At 34.6% G+C, this 17,580-nt stretch overlaps 1 protein-coding gene across 3 annotated transcripts in view; it reads left to right on the forward strand.

Moving 5' to 3' along the window:
* vg (transcription factor vestigial) overlaps positions 1 to 17,580 on the forward strand; it is an 81,196-nt gene that overhangs the window by 38,182 nt on the left and 25,434 nt on the right. For all 3 annotated transcript variants that reach the window (XM_023168319.2, XM_074170911.1, XM_023168389.2), the window contains exon 3: positions 5,986 to 6,153. In XM_023168319.2, coding sequence (XP_023024087.1) covers positions 5,986 to 6,153 — 168 coding nt within the window. The remainder of the gene's footprint in view (positions 1 to 5,985; positions 6,154 to 17,580) is intronic.

The raw sequence follows: 17,580 nt of genomic DNA on the forward strand, positions 1-17,580 counted from the left end.
AATACTGAAAAACTATTCATGACAATATAATTATAGAATTTTCACCCCAATTTTATAAAAAGACGTTACGCGGTAGCTTCATCAGTTACTGGTACATCAAACTGTTCTACAAAGTCTTTTATATACCAATAGGTAATGACAATACTCATTAGGTGAATGATCAAATGGTTAAACAGGTAGATTTTGAAAAAACAGTTACAACACAATAATACTTTTAGACAACGGTTAACAAACCGGGAAATAACTTTGATATAGTTATCTTGGCTTTTGAAGTATATTCAGTATTTATAAAATATATTTTAAAATAAGATTTGAATTATGTGCTAGCTCTTCTGAAAAATGGGATGTTATTTTGAAAACCTCTCGGGAGAGGACCTGTGAAAAAACAAGCACTCATTCCGGAAGCTGCATTAAAGAGTTTCATGAAACTGATTCGACAGTGAAAAATGATATGACGTGCATTAAACCTAATTTGGATAATATATCACCAAAATTTATGGTTCCTCTAAGAATTATGATAACATACTTAAACGTTTTATGGCTCCTGCATTCAAGACTGATCTTAGTTAGAATACGTTGAAATCAACGCTAATAAAATGGGAAGAAATATGGTGCATGTCGAATGGAGGTTTATATGTGACAACCATAAAATTTATAATATAGCTGTTGGAAAAGAGCAACTCTATTAGAAACTAATACTGATGTCAAATAAAACAGGAGATTAAATATCCAAAACATTGTGAAGTACTGAAATGTTTAATTGCTGATTATAATCGTCAACAAATTTTTGGTGAAGGAAGGATTTTTTGAACATTTTTTGGGTTGAAATAAAAGCGGCATCTGTGGAGGGGAACAAAAGTTCAAAAAACCTATACATATGTATATAGGGTTAGTCTATGTACAAGGCCTATACCTATAACTTTGTTGACAAAATTAATATTCTGCTTGAAAAACCTTAGTTAGCGACAACTTTCAATAGATTTTCACTATGGTAATGGTACCTAGTAGTAATTTTCGTGAGTATATTATTATAGCAGAATATTCGTTAAACATATCGAAAATTGAGAAAAAAAAACAAACAAATTAACGACGTTTGTTTTGTTAGATTATGCCAGTTGTTATGATGCCCAATGATCACTGAGGCCATTACAGGTGTGATTGTATGCGCATAAATAATTGATATGTCATAATAGGTAGAAGCAAAGTCAGCAACATCCATCACAGTATAATTTATAATGATGCCAGCAAGAAGATCGAATCTTTTTCAACGAAGCCTTCAACGTTATTAGAATGCGGAATATTGCGAATCAATCCACTGCAGATGAAGAAGAAATTGATAAAATGTTTTCAGCTCTTTATTAACTATAACGATCAACATAAACCAGAAACTGACGTAACGTAACGTCAAATTCCTTTTCAAAACCAACCTCACGCTAGTTTTGAATCATCGTGAAAACGTTTCAAATCATAGTTGATGTGACGTCATAGTTTCAACGCCAGAATGAATGTATTTGAATCACAGACGAATACGTTTTGAATACAAGAGCGCCAGAAAACGCATTTGATTGATATTGGAGTCATAGGTTGCATTTTTATAAAAATCATGAATATTCAATTCAAAAGTGAAAATAGTCGAAACAAAAAATTCTGTATAATAGTAGTAGTTTATCGATGGAGCATAATAATGTATTAATCATACCAATTTAATTTTCGGATGCCGTTAGTATAATTATTATAGACGAATTAATTTGTAGTATAAATTGATAATCTTATTTGTTATGTTTTTATTTACAGTAACGGAATTCTAGTCATCTGTGTGAGTACTTGACGGATTAGTAGGTTTTGTGTTCACTCCTTTTATAATCAAATTGGTTTGATTTCGTAATCAAAATCTAGTATATAACATTATTCAACTCTTCCTAAATGTTAACTGATTGGAAAACTTTCTTATATATTTAATATTCACTTTCCAGATGATCTCAGGATCTCTGATACGACACTTGGTAGGATAACAACAGTTCTCAGGTTGTTAATGAGAATTAAACCAGATACATCTGTATGACTGTATAGTAGGGAGGGTGAGTGTAAGCCCATAGCACTTAGGCAATATGTGACCCATTGTACATCCTCCCGAAGAATTGTCCTCGGGAGGATGTACGTTTGACGTCTCCTTTATATCGGTAGGTGTAGGCTAAGACTCGCCGAACACACACTCTCTCATTGACGATAACTCCGGACACTCGCATAGGACATGCCTGACAGTTTCATCTTTCTGTTCACTATCCTGCATAGAGGTGTGTTCACTAGCCCCATAATATGGAGGTGTTTCCTTAGTTGAAAGTGGCCAGTCAGAAATTCTACTGCTAAGCGTGGGTTTTTCCTGGTCATCGCCAAATATTTCTTCGGCGCCAGCTTCCCAGGATCGCCCAGGGTGATCCTGGCAAGACTGCATCCTTTGGATTCCATCCCATTTCTTTAGGGAATGAGCATGGATGTGACGTTTGGCTAGTTTCACAATTGTCGAAGTCATCAGGCCGTAGGTTTCACTGGGTCCTAAAATTCTTAGTCCAACCGCTTCCTTGGCTAAAGAGAAGACAATGCGATTACCTTGTTGAAAGTGGCCAGTCAGAAATTCTACTGCTAAGCGTGGGTTTTTCCTGGTCATCGCCAAATATTTCTTCGGCGCCAGCTTCCCAGGATCGCCCAGGGTGATCCTGGCAAGACTGCATCCTTTGGATTCCATCCCATTTCTTTAGGGAATGAGCATGGATGTGACGTTTGGCTAGTTTCACAATTGTCGAAGTCATCAGGCCGTAGGTTTCACTGGGTCCTAAAATTCTTAGTCCAACCGCTTCCTTGGCTAAAGAGAAGACAATGCGATTACCTTCACGACTGTCGTGCCCTTTAACCCACCTCATCTACCTAGGCTTTGGTTAAATCTTGGTGGCACTCTAGTACTAACCCTGAGGTAAAACCAGATACATATTTATGTTTCTGGGATGAAAACCACAATCTGTGGTGTACTTATACCTCAATTCTGAAATCTGTCTTGCATATTCCCGATATCCTTTGTAGTCCTGAGAAAAATCCATTCCAAATATCAGCATATTATTAGAAACCTTCAATTTGAACATTTTTTGCCGAATTCATCATATATTTCTTCATATTTCAGAGGAATTGCTATTAATGCAGTCCTTGCAAATTTTGGATTTGGTGACTGGACTTGGAATGATTTTACCACTGATACAATTTTGAGCGACAGGAGACAAGTTGAACTGAAAACTGAAAATATCAAAAAAACCAATAGAACATTCATTTCACAAACTACACTTAAACGATTTGATCTCCACTAACTTTATTGAAAATAATCATAACATGTTTCGCTAAAACATTAGCTTTTTCAAATCATTATCATTTGAAAAAGCTAATGTTTTAGCGAAACATGTTATGATTATTTTCAATAAAGTTAGTGGAGATCAAATCGTTTAAGTGTAGTTTGTGAAATTACTATGGATCTTCATCAAGTAACGGCCGAATCAATCAGAAAAAAAAAAAAAAAAAAAAAAAAAAAAAAAAAAAAAAAAAAAAAAAAAAAAAAAAAGAACATTCATTGTTGGCCACGAGAAGTTAAATGAAATACTTGATCACATTTTGTCATTATTGTTATAGATCAGGAAAAGTTAGTCCAAATTTGGAAAACTGAAAGATTGGAACTAAAATTTGAAAATATAGAGAAGACTCGTAAAACGGTTTTTGTTCTATTCACGAGTTCAACAAAGCACTTCTTTTCAGTTTTCTGGTAATTGCGTGACAACAGAAATATTTCAGGAATAAAGTTTTTATTGGATTTTGAAAATTTTTTGGCATCGGGAAACTGAAAACAAAATATATTGAAAACATTTCTTAGATCTTTTTTGTTCCTATTGGGAAAATACTTGATTACTGTTTTTTCAATTGCTATAGTTTAAGAATTATTTCAGAAATCAAAATTCAATAAGACATGCAAATGTTTTCGACGATGACGGGCATGTTGGAATTGAAAACCTTTTTTGTTCATATCGTACTTCATTACAGAATTCCCATGAACAGGGTTGAAACTGAAAATATGGGAAAAACTCATAGAACCTATTTTGTTGGTCACAAGACGGGTTAGGTTAGGTTAGGTTGGGTCCAAAGTGAGTGGGCCCATTCGACCCTCCACCACAACCCGCAAGGATTTATTGTAGTTCACACCTATTGACACTCGGCCAAGTAAAGCCAGCTTCTTAACGAAGCCAATTAGTTAGTATGGTGAGTTGTCTTTCAGGTCAGATGGTAAGAGTACGGCTTTGCCGAACTCTTAAAACCTGATTCGATCTCCAGCGGGGCAAACACAAAGTATTTGCTCTGCTGTTTCATCATTTCCCAAACAGAGGTGACACACACTGTCTTCCGACAGTCCGAGTCGATGTATATAATCATTCAGTTGGTCAGTCGGTAGCCAAGCGGTTCGGCGTGGGTGCTTTGTTCACTCACTCGAATTGACTGCCGTGTTGGTCGGTGGTTCAAGCCCTAGTCTGAACGATCGATTTTCACTTGCTACCGTCCAACCCGTGTTAGGAATCACACGTTAAAAGGTAAGACCTCGTTAATCCTTAGCTCGCACAAGTTTCGACTTCTGAGGGTTGTCGTTCGTAGGGGTGCGACAGCTGGTTAACGGAAAAACAGATTTTAAACAGATTTTTTTTTAAACAGATTCAAATGACATTGACCTGTAAGAAGGCCTGTTAGACATCGTAGTTCATTCCTACTGTAGTCCAACAAATGTTTGGTATCAAGCTTCGAAGGGTAAATAAACGCCTTGGAGTGAGCCAATCCTGGAATATTCTGCCAGAAGTTCATAAATATTTCTGCCATCCAGATGTTCAGTCTTTGTTTGGCGAAGCCTAAAGCGATACCAATGACAGGTTCTGGTCCGATGAAGCTGCTTGCAGCACCCTCCTTTGCAAGGGAGTCAGCAACCTCATTACCTTTCAAGGTAGTATGGCCAGGAATCCAGACCAGGGACAATCTGTTAAGTCTTCCTATCGAGGAGAGTCTTTTCTGGTAATTTGCTACCAATTGAGAAGTTGCTCGGTAGGAGCCAACAGCTTCCAACGCCACTTGACTGTCCGAGAATATTTTTATTGACTTGTGTATGAGGTTGGATTCTTCCAATATATCTGCACACAATTCAATAGCGTAAATTTCCATTTGAAATACAGTCGCATAGCTTCCTAGGCAGGTTGATATCTCTGTCCTGACTCTGTGACTGAAAACACCTGCACTAGAAACGGAAGGTATTTTCGATACATCTGCTCTTGATATTTCCTTCTCCCGAAGGATTCAGTCTTTTCTACTAGGGAATAGTACTTTATAAGGCAGTTCGTAGTTGACAGTTGGATGCATAATCCAAGGCAGGTAATATAATTTTACAATTTTACCACATTTGTTATCGCTTAGGAAATGTTAAGGTTTAAAAAATTTAATTTTCGTTCAAATCATTGAAGAATAGAACAGATTTTCGTGGAAATTTCAGTAGTCCGGCTAATATTGGTTCAAATATTAATAACATTTATAGTATCCTATTTTAGTTCAAACAATATTTTTTCAGAAATCGAATTGGAACTGTTTTCCTGTAGTTCGGTTGTAGTATTCTCATAATAGGTTTCCTGTGATGGTTTCGGAGAAGTTTAAAAAACAAAATAATGATCACTCTCAATTGGTCTATGTTTGCTCGTAGTATCAATACATGGAAAATTATCTGTTGCAAAACTCCAAAGCTCTTTACTTTCTAAGTTCTTTACCTTTAACTTCTACTTAGTGCTTGTTATGATCCCATTACTCCAACCCTTTAGTATTTGAACATAACTTGGTCACTCTTTGCGTAACGGGCATAGCTGTTTCAGTTTATAATGCGACGCCCTTTTTAGAAACATTCCATATTGAAAAGCTTCAATTTTTCAGATCCTCAGCAGGGGGTTGACGACGACGACTCCCAAGAAGCAGGAAGCTCGCGTGCACAGTACGTCTCTGCAAATTGCGTGGTATTCACCCATTACCAAGGTGACGCGGCCTCCGTAGTCGACGAACACTTTTCTAGAGCCCTAGACAAGACGTCTGCTCACACGAAAGGTAAGAGTCATTACTGTTTTCGTTTATGGAAAGCCCGAATAAATTTAACTAAAATTGTGTATGTGCATTTTGTTGATAAATCAGACTCAGTTTGAATGTAAACCTGGACTCCAATAAGCTCATAAATATTGTATACTGAATGAAACTATACTCTTGTGGTTCAAGGTTCACACAAATTTTTGCTACAAATGAAAATAACATTTTTTGTTAACTGGTGAATATTTTCATAAAAAGCTCAATATTCGAACATTGAAGTTGAACGAGGCTCCCTAAAGCGGTCAGTTGCAAAGCAAAGCCAAACTATCAGCAATAGCTGATAGTTTTCTGAATGTGAATGTGAAAAATAATGTACCCAATCTGAGACACGTGGACACGTGTTTCTGGCTATTGGCCTCATCAGCCCCACTTTTGGAGTGTTGTGTCCACTAGTTGTTTAATTTTTATATCATACCCACTCGATAAAATGTCTCTTTGTATATAAAAACAAACTAGAGCAGTCGTTCCCAAACTATGGGTCGCAACTCACTAGTGAGTCGCGGGAGCAATTTGGGTGGGTCACGGAAATCGATCAAAAACACCTAATACTTTAGAATTGTGTTTCCTATTTTGGATAAAGGCTAGGGAAGAGTATCCAGTTCTTTCGAACATAGCCTTAAAAGAGCTGATGGTTTTTTAAACCATAATTTGTGTAAGCATTCTCTACTTTGGTGTATTTAAAAAATAAATGTACAAATTGGTTTGTGTGAAAAGTGACCTGCGTTTAAAGCTTTCAACTTTCGACCCAGATATAGAATATCTCGTAAATCGTAAGCGCCAGCACCATAAGTTACATTAATTATATAAGTCTCATTTTTTCATTTTTTCTATTTTTTCAGCTCTAAGTTTCTGAATTAAAAGTCTTTTTTCGTACTAAATTTTATTTTCATTTATATCATCTTTAGACTTTTTGCTTTCAGAGGTGAATTCCGCAATAGTGAATTTTTACGATAATAATAATAAAAATATCATTGGTATTAATAATCATACTTGATAATATTTAATATGTGAGTCGCGAAAAAAAATTCACAATGATGGTGGGTCCCCAGGCAAAAATTTTGGAAAACGCTGAGCTAGAGCATTTGCTACATAATGACAAAAGACATATAATAATAATAACTTTATTCGTCTTTTCGATCATTAAATGATATAAGACATGTCATAAATAAAAATATGAAAATTATATAAAACAATAATAACGGTCCACAGTATAATATAGATCGGACACTTAAGACAGGTACTCAACTATATACATATAAAGAGAATAAAACAAACACACATGCACATACAACTATATATATCCGGGTCCAAGATTAATCAAAAAAGATAGAGGGATTTATCTTGGACCCGGATGTCACGCAGGTTGCTATAGCTGCACCCGTGACGGAGTTGGGAGTTAGTCCTTGTGATCACATGGTCTTCCAACGATGACACGAAATGGCAGTTGGCCCCTGATGATGAATCCGCTTGCTTGTTTGAACCCTTTCTTGCAACCAAGTGTTGTCTATCCTTCACACTTGGCTATACCGTACTGACGAAGGCGAAATAGCCAGAAACACGTGTCTGCGGTTTGCCCACCTTCCTATGAGTGCTTTGTCCAATAACCTTTTTTCCATCGGTAATACCATCTCACTCAATATTCCTCTATCTTTATATATATATATATATATATATATATATATATATATATATATATATATATATATATATATATATATATATATATATATATATATGCGATTTCGTGTCATCGTTGGAAGACCATGTGATCACAAGGACTAACTCCCAACTCCGTCACGGGTGCAGCTATAGCAACCTGCGTGACATCCGGGTCCAAGATAAATCCCTCTATCTTTTTTGATTAATCTTGGACCCGGATATATATAGTTGTATGTGCATGTGTGTTTGTTTTATTCTCTTTATATGTATATAGTTGAGTACCTGTCTTAAGTGTCCGATCTATATTATACTGTGGACCGTTATTATTGTTTTATATAATTTTCATATTTTTATTTATGACATGTCTTATATCATTTAATGATCGAAAAGACGAATAAAGTTATTAGTATTATATGTCTTTTGTCATTATGTAGCAAATGCTCTAGCTCAGCGTTTTCCAAAATTTTTGCCTGGGGACCCACCATCATTGTGAAATTTTTTTCGCGACTCACATATTAAATATTATCAAGTATGATTATTAATACCAATGATATTTTTATTATTATTATCGTAAAAATTCACTATTGCGGAATACACCTCTGAAAGCAAAAAGTCTAAAGATGATAAAATGAAAATAAAATTTAGTACGAAAAAAGACTTTTAATTCAGAAACTTAGAGCTGAAAAAATACAAAAAATTAAAAAATGAGACTTATATAATTAATGTAACTTGTGGTGCTGGCGCTTACGATTTACGAGAGATTCTATATCTGGGTCGAAAGTTGAAAGCTTTAAACGCAGGTCACTTTTCACACAAACCAATTTGTACATTTATTTTTTAAATACACCAAAGTAGAGAATGCTTACACAAATTATGGTTTAAAAAAACCATCAGCTCTTTTAAGGCTATGTTCGAAAGAACTGGATACTCTTCCCTAGCCTTTATCCAAAATAGGAAACACAATTCTAAAGTATTAGGTGTTTTTGATCGATTTCCGTGACCCACCCAAATTGCTCCCGCGACTCACTAGTGAGTTGCGACCCATAGTTTGGGAACGACTGCTCTAGTTTGTTTTACTTCCATTCAGTATACAGGGTGTAACTAAATAAGTGTAAAACATTTAAGGAGGTGATTCCTCATCGAAAAAAAGATAAGATCTTTCATATAAAGAAAGCATTGGAGCATCTCTTGTTAAAATACAGCCTCTTAAAGGGGGTACATAAAATTTGTATAACAATTTTTTTCACAAGCACTAAAAAAGTTACAATATTGAAATTAACCTGACATTTTGTAGTACCAAAAAGACACTTATTCAGTTACACCCTGTATTTATACAACTATCGAATTCTATGCCATTCATCATTTAAGTATGAGTCGAATATCAAAAGAATTTTTAATGCAGAAGTTAACAACAAATAATCAAAGAATTTCTCAGCTGTAATAGTTTAATTCACTGCCTATGAGTAATCGCAGACCGAAGTGTCGTAATGTCGACCACAGAAAATTCAAAGCGCGCCGTTGACATTGACTAAATTCCCGAAAAGCAACAAATTTGGCCCAATTAAAGCGAGTGTGGATTCCTGAGAAGCGGTAAGGCATCGATAAAAGAATCTTATCTGCGACGGCAGGACATTATTCGTTGATCGAGCCTAGGTGAGCAAACGACATAAACTTGTTTGCGGCGCAGACAGGATAGAAGAAGATAGAAGATGCCTCTCTTCGACGACGCGGTGATTTATATAAAATGATATCTGATTATTTTTTATTTCTGAATGTTAACTTCAGTTTTATATTGTCGATTATCCTTTGAGTTCGCCGATTCCCACACTCGGCCAACTTCTGGTGATAAATGTCCTCACTCCTCATCCTTGTTGGTCGCATACCTGCAACCGTACCTCACTAAATTGCTAGCTCAACCTGTTCAACCCGTTTTTCTATTTATCGGCGATTTTAGTCCTTCGCAAAAATTCTGTCGCGTTGGGCGGAATTTATTTTTTCTCGAGTTCCGAACCGGCATGAGAATAAACTCGAGAGACGATAACCATTCGACATGCGATTAATAGAACCATGGATGCTAATTGGAGGTGAACTGATTGTCCGCCAATTAATTTACATCGACATTCTCGAATGGAAAAAAGAAGTTAAGAGATATATGTAATCGATCGGTTAACTAGAGATTTGTTGTTCATTATTTTTTATTAACCTCACTTTTTCAGATAAATTCGACATTTGTTGTAAATAGATTATAGAATGAAATTGTTACATACAATACTATTGATAGAGTTAACAGGATCATCAGGAAATGATTGTTTTAGTTACCACCAGATGATGCTAACTTGGTCAGTGAAAGGTGCTTATAGAAAAGCTATTTTTGTTCTTGTATGGTTTTTTTTTTCAAAAGGTACATTTTATACCAGAGGTTTTCATTTTATCTATTAATAGTGAATAGTGGCGATGGCAACTATCCTTATGTAGACCCCTATCTATGGGATCGACAGAATACTCGAATCACGAATATCGGTGTACTGGAGCAAAAAATGATTGAACTTCACCAAGAAGAAGACAACAATTATCAACGTACAATATTTGGTCGCCTTTTAGGTCAGCAGTTATGGGTAAAAAAAATTGTTTTTCATGCTGTTCTAATAAAGACATATTATTATTATTATTATTATTATATACGGGATGCCTAATGAGTATACTAAACAATTAACGAATAATGTTCTGCAGCTCATAAAATCAAAAATATAGATCATAAAATATATATTTATGTTGTCTTCCAAATTCTAATTTTTTGCTTTTTTTTCAACAATGATTGCTTACTGTTACTGCCAAATATGAGTTTTTGTTGCCATTTTCACGCATTCTCCGGGAAAATACTGGATATTTCTTATTTTTACCTAATTATGATGTTTTCCTCATTTCCATTTTTTTAAATATAAATAATTTTGTAACATAACTATGAATAATAATGAGGATTATGAAGAAATAGAAACAATATAAATTCTATCAATGATAATGATATAGGCATTATGATTTTATCAGAAACTTAGTCAATTGAAGATATCTAAATATACTCGATACCTGGCTTCAATATACTCCAGTTTCATTCAAAATGACGGTTTGATTTTGTATATTAAAGAAGATATCAATCACGCGAGTGAAATAAAACAGTTGAGTGAAACTAACATACTTGAATTGAGTTTGGTCTATACAAAAAATATTTTATAATAATTGCTTCTCATCGCTTCCCTGCATCCAATATGGAAATATACATATCAGAAATTGAATCCTATCTCTCAACTTTTACAAGGCCCGAATCGATAGTGTTTATGGGAGATATAAATATCAATACAGCAAACGGTACTGATACATTTGTTAACAAATATTTATGCACAATGGCTGAACAAGGTTTTATTTCATGTATCAAAAAACCAACTAGTGAAACCACTATCACTAAAAATTTCCATTTACTAGTGTAGTCGACTTCAGCATAGATTTCAACATCGATAATGAACCGCTGGCTCCAACGATTTTCTTTACCTTTCTCCATTCATCGAAAGCTTCATATACTTTTTCATAAATAAGCCTTGATCTTTGAGGCATCAGTTTTTTTACCGCCTCAGCAACTTACTTCTCATAGACTCATACACTTCAACATTTCCATTTACTAGTATAGTCGACTTCAGCGTAGATTTCAACATCGATAATGAACCACTGGGTCCAACGATTTTCTTTACCTTTCTCCATTCTTCGAAAGGTTCATATACTTTTTCGTAAATTATCCTTGATCTTTGAGGCAGCAGTTTTTATAACGCCTCAGCAATCTGCTTCTCATAGACTAATAGATGTCAACATCGATAAGGAACCGCTTGCATCCATCGATTTTCTTTACCTTTCTCCATTCATCGAAAGCTTCATATACTCTTTCATAAATGAGCCTTGATATTTGAGGCAGCAGTTTTTATACCGCCTCAGCAACCTGCTTCTTATAGACTTACAGACTTCAACATCGATAATAAACCACTGGGTCCATCGATTTTCTTTACCTTTTTCCATTCATCGAAAGCTTCATATACTTTTCCGTGAATTATCCTTGATCTTTGAGGCAGCAGTTTTTATACCGCCTCAGCAATCTGCTTTTCATAGACTAATAGATGTCAACATCGATAAGGAACCGCTTGCATCCATCGATTTTCTTCACCTTTCTCCATTCATCGAAAGCTTCATATACTCTTTCATAAATAATCCTTGATATTTGAGGTAGCAGTTTTTATACCGCCTCAGCAACCTGCTTCTCATAGACTCATAGACTTCAACATCGATAATAAACCACTGGGTCCAACGATTTTCTTTACCTTTCTCCATTCATCGAAAGCTTCATATACTTTTTCATTAATAAGCCTTGATCTATGAGTTTTTTTACCGCCTCAGCAACCTGCTTCTCATAGACTTACAGACTTCAACATCGATAATAAACCACTGGATCCATTGATTTTCTTTACATTTTCCCATTCATCGAAAGCTTCATATACTTTTCCGTGAATTATCCTTGATCTTTGAGGCAGCAGTTTTTATACCGCCTCAGCAATCTGCTTCTCATAGACTAATAGATGTCAACATCGATAAGGAACCGCTTGCATCCATCGATTTTCTTTACCTTTCTCCATTCATCGAAAGCTTCATATACTCTTTCATAAATGAGCTTTGATATTTGAGGCAGCAGTTTTTATACCGCCTCAGCAACCTGCTTCTTATAGACTTACAGACTTCAACATCGATAATAAACCACTGGGTCCATCGATTTTCTTTACCTTTTTCCATTCATCGAAAGCTTCATATACTTTTCCGTGAATTATCCTTGATCTTTGAGGCAGCAGTTTTTATACCGCCTCAGCAATCTGCTTTTCATAGACTAATAGATGTCAACATCGATAAGGAACCGCTTGCATCCATCGATTTTCTTCACCTTTCTCCATTCATCGAAAGCTTCATATACTCTTTCATAAATAATCCTTGATATTTGAGGTAGCAGTTTTTATACCGCCTCAGCAACCTGCTTCTCATAGACTCATAGACTTCAACATCGATAATAAACCACTGGGTCCAACGATTTTCTTTACCTTTCTCCATTCATCGAAAGCTTCATATACTTTTTCATTAATAAGCCTTGATCTATGAGTTTTTTTACCGCCTCAGCAACCTGCTTCTCATAGACTTACAGACTTCAACATCGATAATAAACCACTGGATCCATTGATTTTCTTTACATTTTCCCATTCATCGAAAGCTTCATATACTTTTCCGTAAATTATCCTTGATCTTTGAGGCAGCAGTTTTTATACCGCCTCAGCAACCTGCTTCTCATAGACTCATAGATGTCAACATCAATAAGGAACCGCGTGCATCCATCGATTTTCTTTACCTTTCTCCATTCATCGAAAGCTTCATATACTCTTCCATAAATAAGCCTTGTTATTTGAGGCAGCAGTTTTTATACCGCCTCAGCAACCTGCTTCTCATAGACTCATAGATGTCAACATCAATAAGGAACCGCGTGCATCCATCGATTTTCTTTACCTTTCTCCATTCATCGAAAGCTTCATATACTCTTTCATAAATAAGCCTTGATATTTGAGGCAGCAGTTTTTATACCGCCTCAGCAACCTGCTTCTCATAGACTTCAACAACGATAGTAAACCACTGGGTCCATCGATTTTCTTTACCTCTCCTCATTCATCGAAAGCTTCATATACTTTCTCGTAAATTATCCTTGATCTTTGAGGCAGCAGTTTTTATACCGCCTCAGCAACCTGCTTCTCATAGATTCATACACTTCAACATCGATAATGAACCACTGGCTCCATCGATTTTCTTTACTTTCCTTCATTTATCGAAAGCTTCATTTCCTTTTTCGTAAATTAGCCTGGACCTTTGAGGCAGCAGTTTTTATACCACCTCAGCAATCTGTTTCTCATAGCTTCATAGACTTCAACATCGATAATGAATCATTAGCTCCATCGATTTTCTTTACCTTTCTCCATTTATCGAAAGCTTCATTTCCTTTTTCGTTAATAAGTGTTGAACTTCGAGGCGGCCGTTTTTATACCACTTCAGCAACCTGCTTTTCACTCTTGATGGCAGTTCCATTTTTTGCTACACGTCCTCCACATCTTTGTCGCTCATCATTTCTTGAGTGTTATCCAGTGTTTTCCACGAGGAAATAAAAAAAATTGGAGTCAAACAAATTCTACAAAAGTATATTGTAGAAAAAAAAATTATAGATGCTGGATGCTTCATCCATTTGTTTAATAAATGACTATTTATTATTGAAATTTCAAACTGGAGCATTGTGTTTTATTAATTGCGAAACTAAGTCATTTTTATCTAATTAAACACTTTGTTTATTCAATCAAATCAATGGCACAATTAAAAACACCCCGTACATATTTTGCCTTTTCCATACCAGTTGAGAAAGGAATACACGTTCTCTCATAGATTTTTTCCCGACTTCATCCACTTTATTCGTTGACTAGCGTATGCCGCGGACAGCAAAACATTACAAGAAATAATGTCTTGAAAGAAACCAAAAGAACCGAAGGACGAGGAAGAAGTAGCCGCGGCATTGTACAACCGCAGCCTGCTCGATAGCCATCTCGGCCGAGCAGCGACCAAATATTTTTACATTCTGATGGATTTATGAAAGTAATTACGGTAGTGAAATGACATAAATAACAAATGATTTATCTGAAAAGAGGTTTGGACATGTGCTGCTTGCTCTTGGGGACCTTTAGAACTTTTTTAATTAATGATCGTTTTAAAATGTCTCAAATGGTGACACAACATAAATATTTACCATAATGAATAGATTCGAATTTCTGAAGATGAAAACGATATGGGACCTTTTATCTTTTTATGAATTTTTACCACATGCGGATATATATACTCTGCGATTTGTTAAGTAGCGACAACATTAAAATACGTTTGAAGAATGTCGCTACAACTGAGTTTCAAGGTGGAAGACTTATATGCAGATACTATTTGGATGGTTGTAGTGATAGTTGATGAGTCAATGACCTTGCAAAATATTTCAGAATGTTTTTACATCAGTTCTGTAGACAAAAAATAAATAAATGGAATCTTGTCGTTTCTTGATGTTCTAGAAGAGGAAACTAGATCAATCAGATTTTTATAAAAGCATTGAAGCACTATAGAAAAGTCCTTAGAGGGATTTGATGAGCCTGTACAAATATTTACATTGGATTTACCTAAATCGCATCACTTTGGTTCATTTTCCACCAACTAGTAGAAAAATTCTCAACATTACAATTGTTGTAAATTTGACCTGAAAATCTATAAAAGAGAGCAAATCCTTATCTCAGTTTCGACATTTATCTCAGTCAAAGTTGCTTGTGCTGTTTGGATTTCCACATTGGGTAATAACTCTCTTCTGGATACAATCCAGTAGTTGCGGAGTATATACATGAAAGCGAAGCTCTGTGTATTCCAAAAAATATCTAATTTCAGCTTTATAAAACTGTTGTTTAGCTGAGCAAAATTTAAAAATATTATTCCATGTTTCAATGTTATTTACGAATCTGGTGACATTTAACATTATTATGTTGGGTTTACCTACCACATTCATCTATTTGAAAAAACTGACTTCTGGATTTTCATAGTACTAACTTGTACATTATTACTGTCACTTCTAGCTGAAATTTTATCAGGCTTGGAATTGAAGGAATAGAAACTGAAGCTATACTTGAAAATATCAAGTATAGCAGCTCTCTATTGAATATATATTTCCTAGCAACTTATATTTTCCAATATTGACAGTAAAGAAACTAACCTTTTGGTATTTAGAAGAGTTGTCTATTTCAAAAAAAAGGAAAATCGATAGAATCATCAGAAGATGACTAGTCGATAGTCATCTCCTCTTCGCTAGTAAAGCGTGCGTAGAGAGACGTTCTGGTGTGGGAAAAGTGTTTTTGATAGATTCATTTCAGGTCTGAGTTTTCAATTTACCTATCCTTTACAAGATTATAGAGAAAAACCCAACATTTCATTATTCTATTTTTTTGCTGCAAATTCTTTATTTGCAGAGATATTGAAAAACTGTTCGCATTTTGCCATTGGAACTTTTATTGCACTATGATCTTGGAATGTTTTTATAGTCATCAACTTTTTGATCTGTGATACTCATACTTTTCCATTGGAGTGAATTTACATGCATTAAACTTCTAGAGAATGAAAAATCACACCTTTTCCAATATTTAATGCATATCTTTATAACAATTGTTTATAGTTCCAATGTTACATTTGTGAGTTTCAAAAAATGAACATTTCTTGTTATTTCTATCAAGTACAAAATTACTGTAGTTTTTCAAAAATTATTTGAATTTTATTTATTTCTTTTCTGAATAAATATTTTTCCAATTAGCCTTGTTGGGTATCTTAACTTTATTTTTGAAACGATAACTTTTTTCACAGTAAATATCGATATCATACATGAATATTTTCAAACATATCGTCCTTTTCCGTTCACAGTTTTAGAAATGCAGACAGAAACTGAGAACATTTTTATGTTGGAGATCGATATGACTAGTTGAAGTAGTCCATTATTTCACTGTTATGCATTATTTAATTGAATATAATTTGCATTTAGCTTTCACGATTGAATAATACTTGTTGTGTGAACATCTGTATCTTTGTTTTAGTTAGGCAATGGAAAAGCCATTATTATTCTATTTTGAGAATGGAACATATTTAAATAGCTGTGTACTATCTTACCGATGTCTGTTTTTTCTCCACTATGTATTCTCCAATGAATCAGTAAAGGTTCCTTATGTTATAAGAGCAGCAGTCTGATTTTTTCCGGTCGACTGCAAAAAAAGACTCCTGACTTTTTCCAAATCAAGTTACCAATCATTTTCGAAAGCCTCCCGCTATGATCAATTCATGGAAGATGCTCCTTGAAATTTGTGTCGAAACTATTACATTTTTGCGTCAATGTTTAATCCTACGGAAACCTTGGGAAACTCACTTTTCCACTGAAAATCTAAATGCTCTTACAATGTTTCACGCAAATCAGATGTAAAGAAATTGTTATTGTATAACTGAATTTTTATATACTCACTAAAAATACAAAAACCATCCATAAAAGGGTTATATCCCGAGTGCAAATTTTTTCAATTATTTTTTCAAATTTCAAGTTACTTATTAACCATAGATCACGAAAGTGATATAAGAATCATCAATTAAACGAATACACTGCATATACCTTATTAAAATACATTTCAAATATAAGATATACATATTGACATATAAGTATACTTATATTCATATCACACCATATTTATACTCGTACACAAAAACTAAATAAATTCGGAAATATAACACCTACCACTTCTTTTCTGAATATTCTGAGACTGAATAAAAACTATTTAGAACTAAAAGTTATTTCAGGTTTTTCTTAAATTTGGAGAAGTTTGTCTGTGTTTTGACACAGAAAGGTATACAATTGAAAAACTTTGATCCAGCAAATGAAGGAGTTCTTTCATATAAACTAGTTTTATATTGTTTGAGCCTTGTTAATTCACCTTTAATTTTCATTTTCCTTTACATATATTAGATAATTGTATATGTAAAGTTCTGAAACTGTTAATATACCACTTTTTATAGAAGTTCACCTGCAGGATTCATTCCACTTCAGGTCGAAAATCAAACGTATCA

This window comes from Leptinotarsa decemlineata, unplaced genomic scaffold, assembly GCF_025532065.1.
Source record: "Leptinotarsa decemlineata unplaced genomic scaffold, Ldec_3_MD MMD2_tig00000008_RagTag_RagTag, whole genome shotgun sequence".
In the NCBI taxonomy this organism is placed as follows: Eukaryota; Metazoa; Arthropoda; class Insecta; order Coleoptera; family Chrysomelidae; genus Leptinotarsa; species Leptinotarsa decemlineata.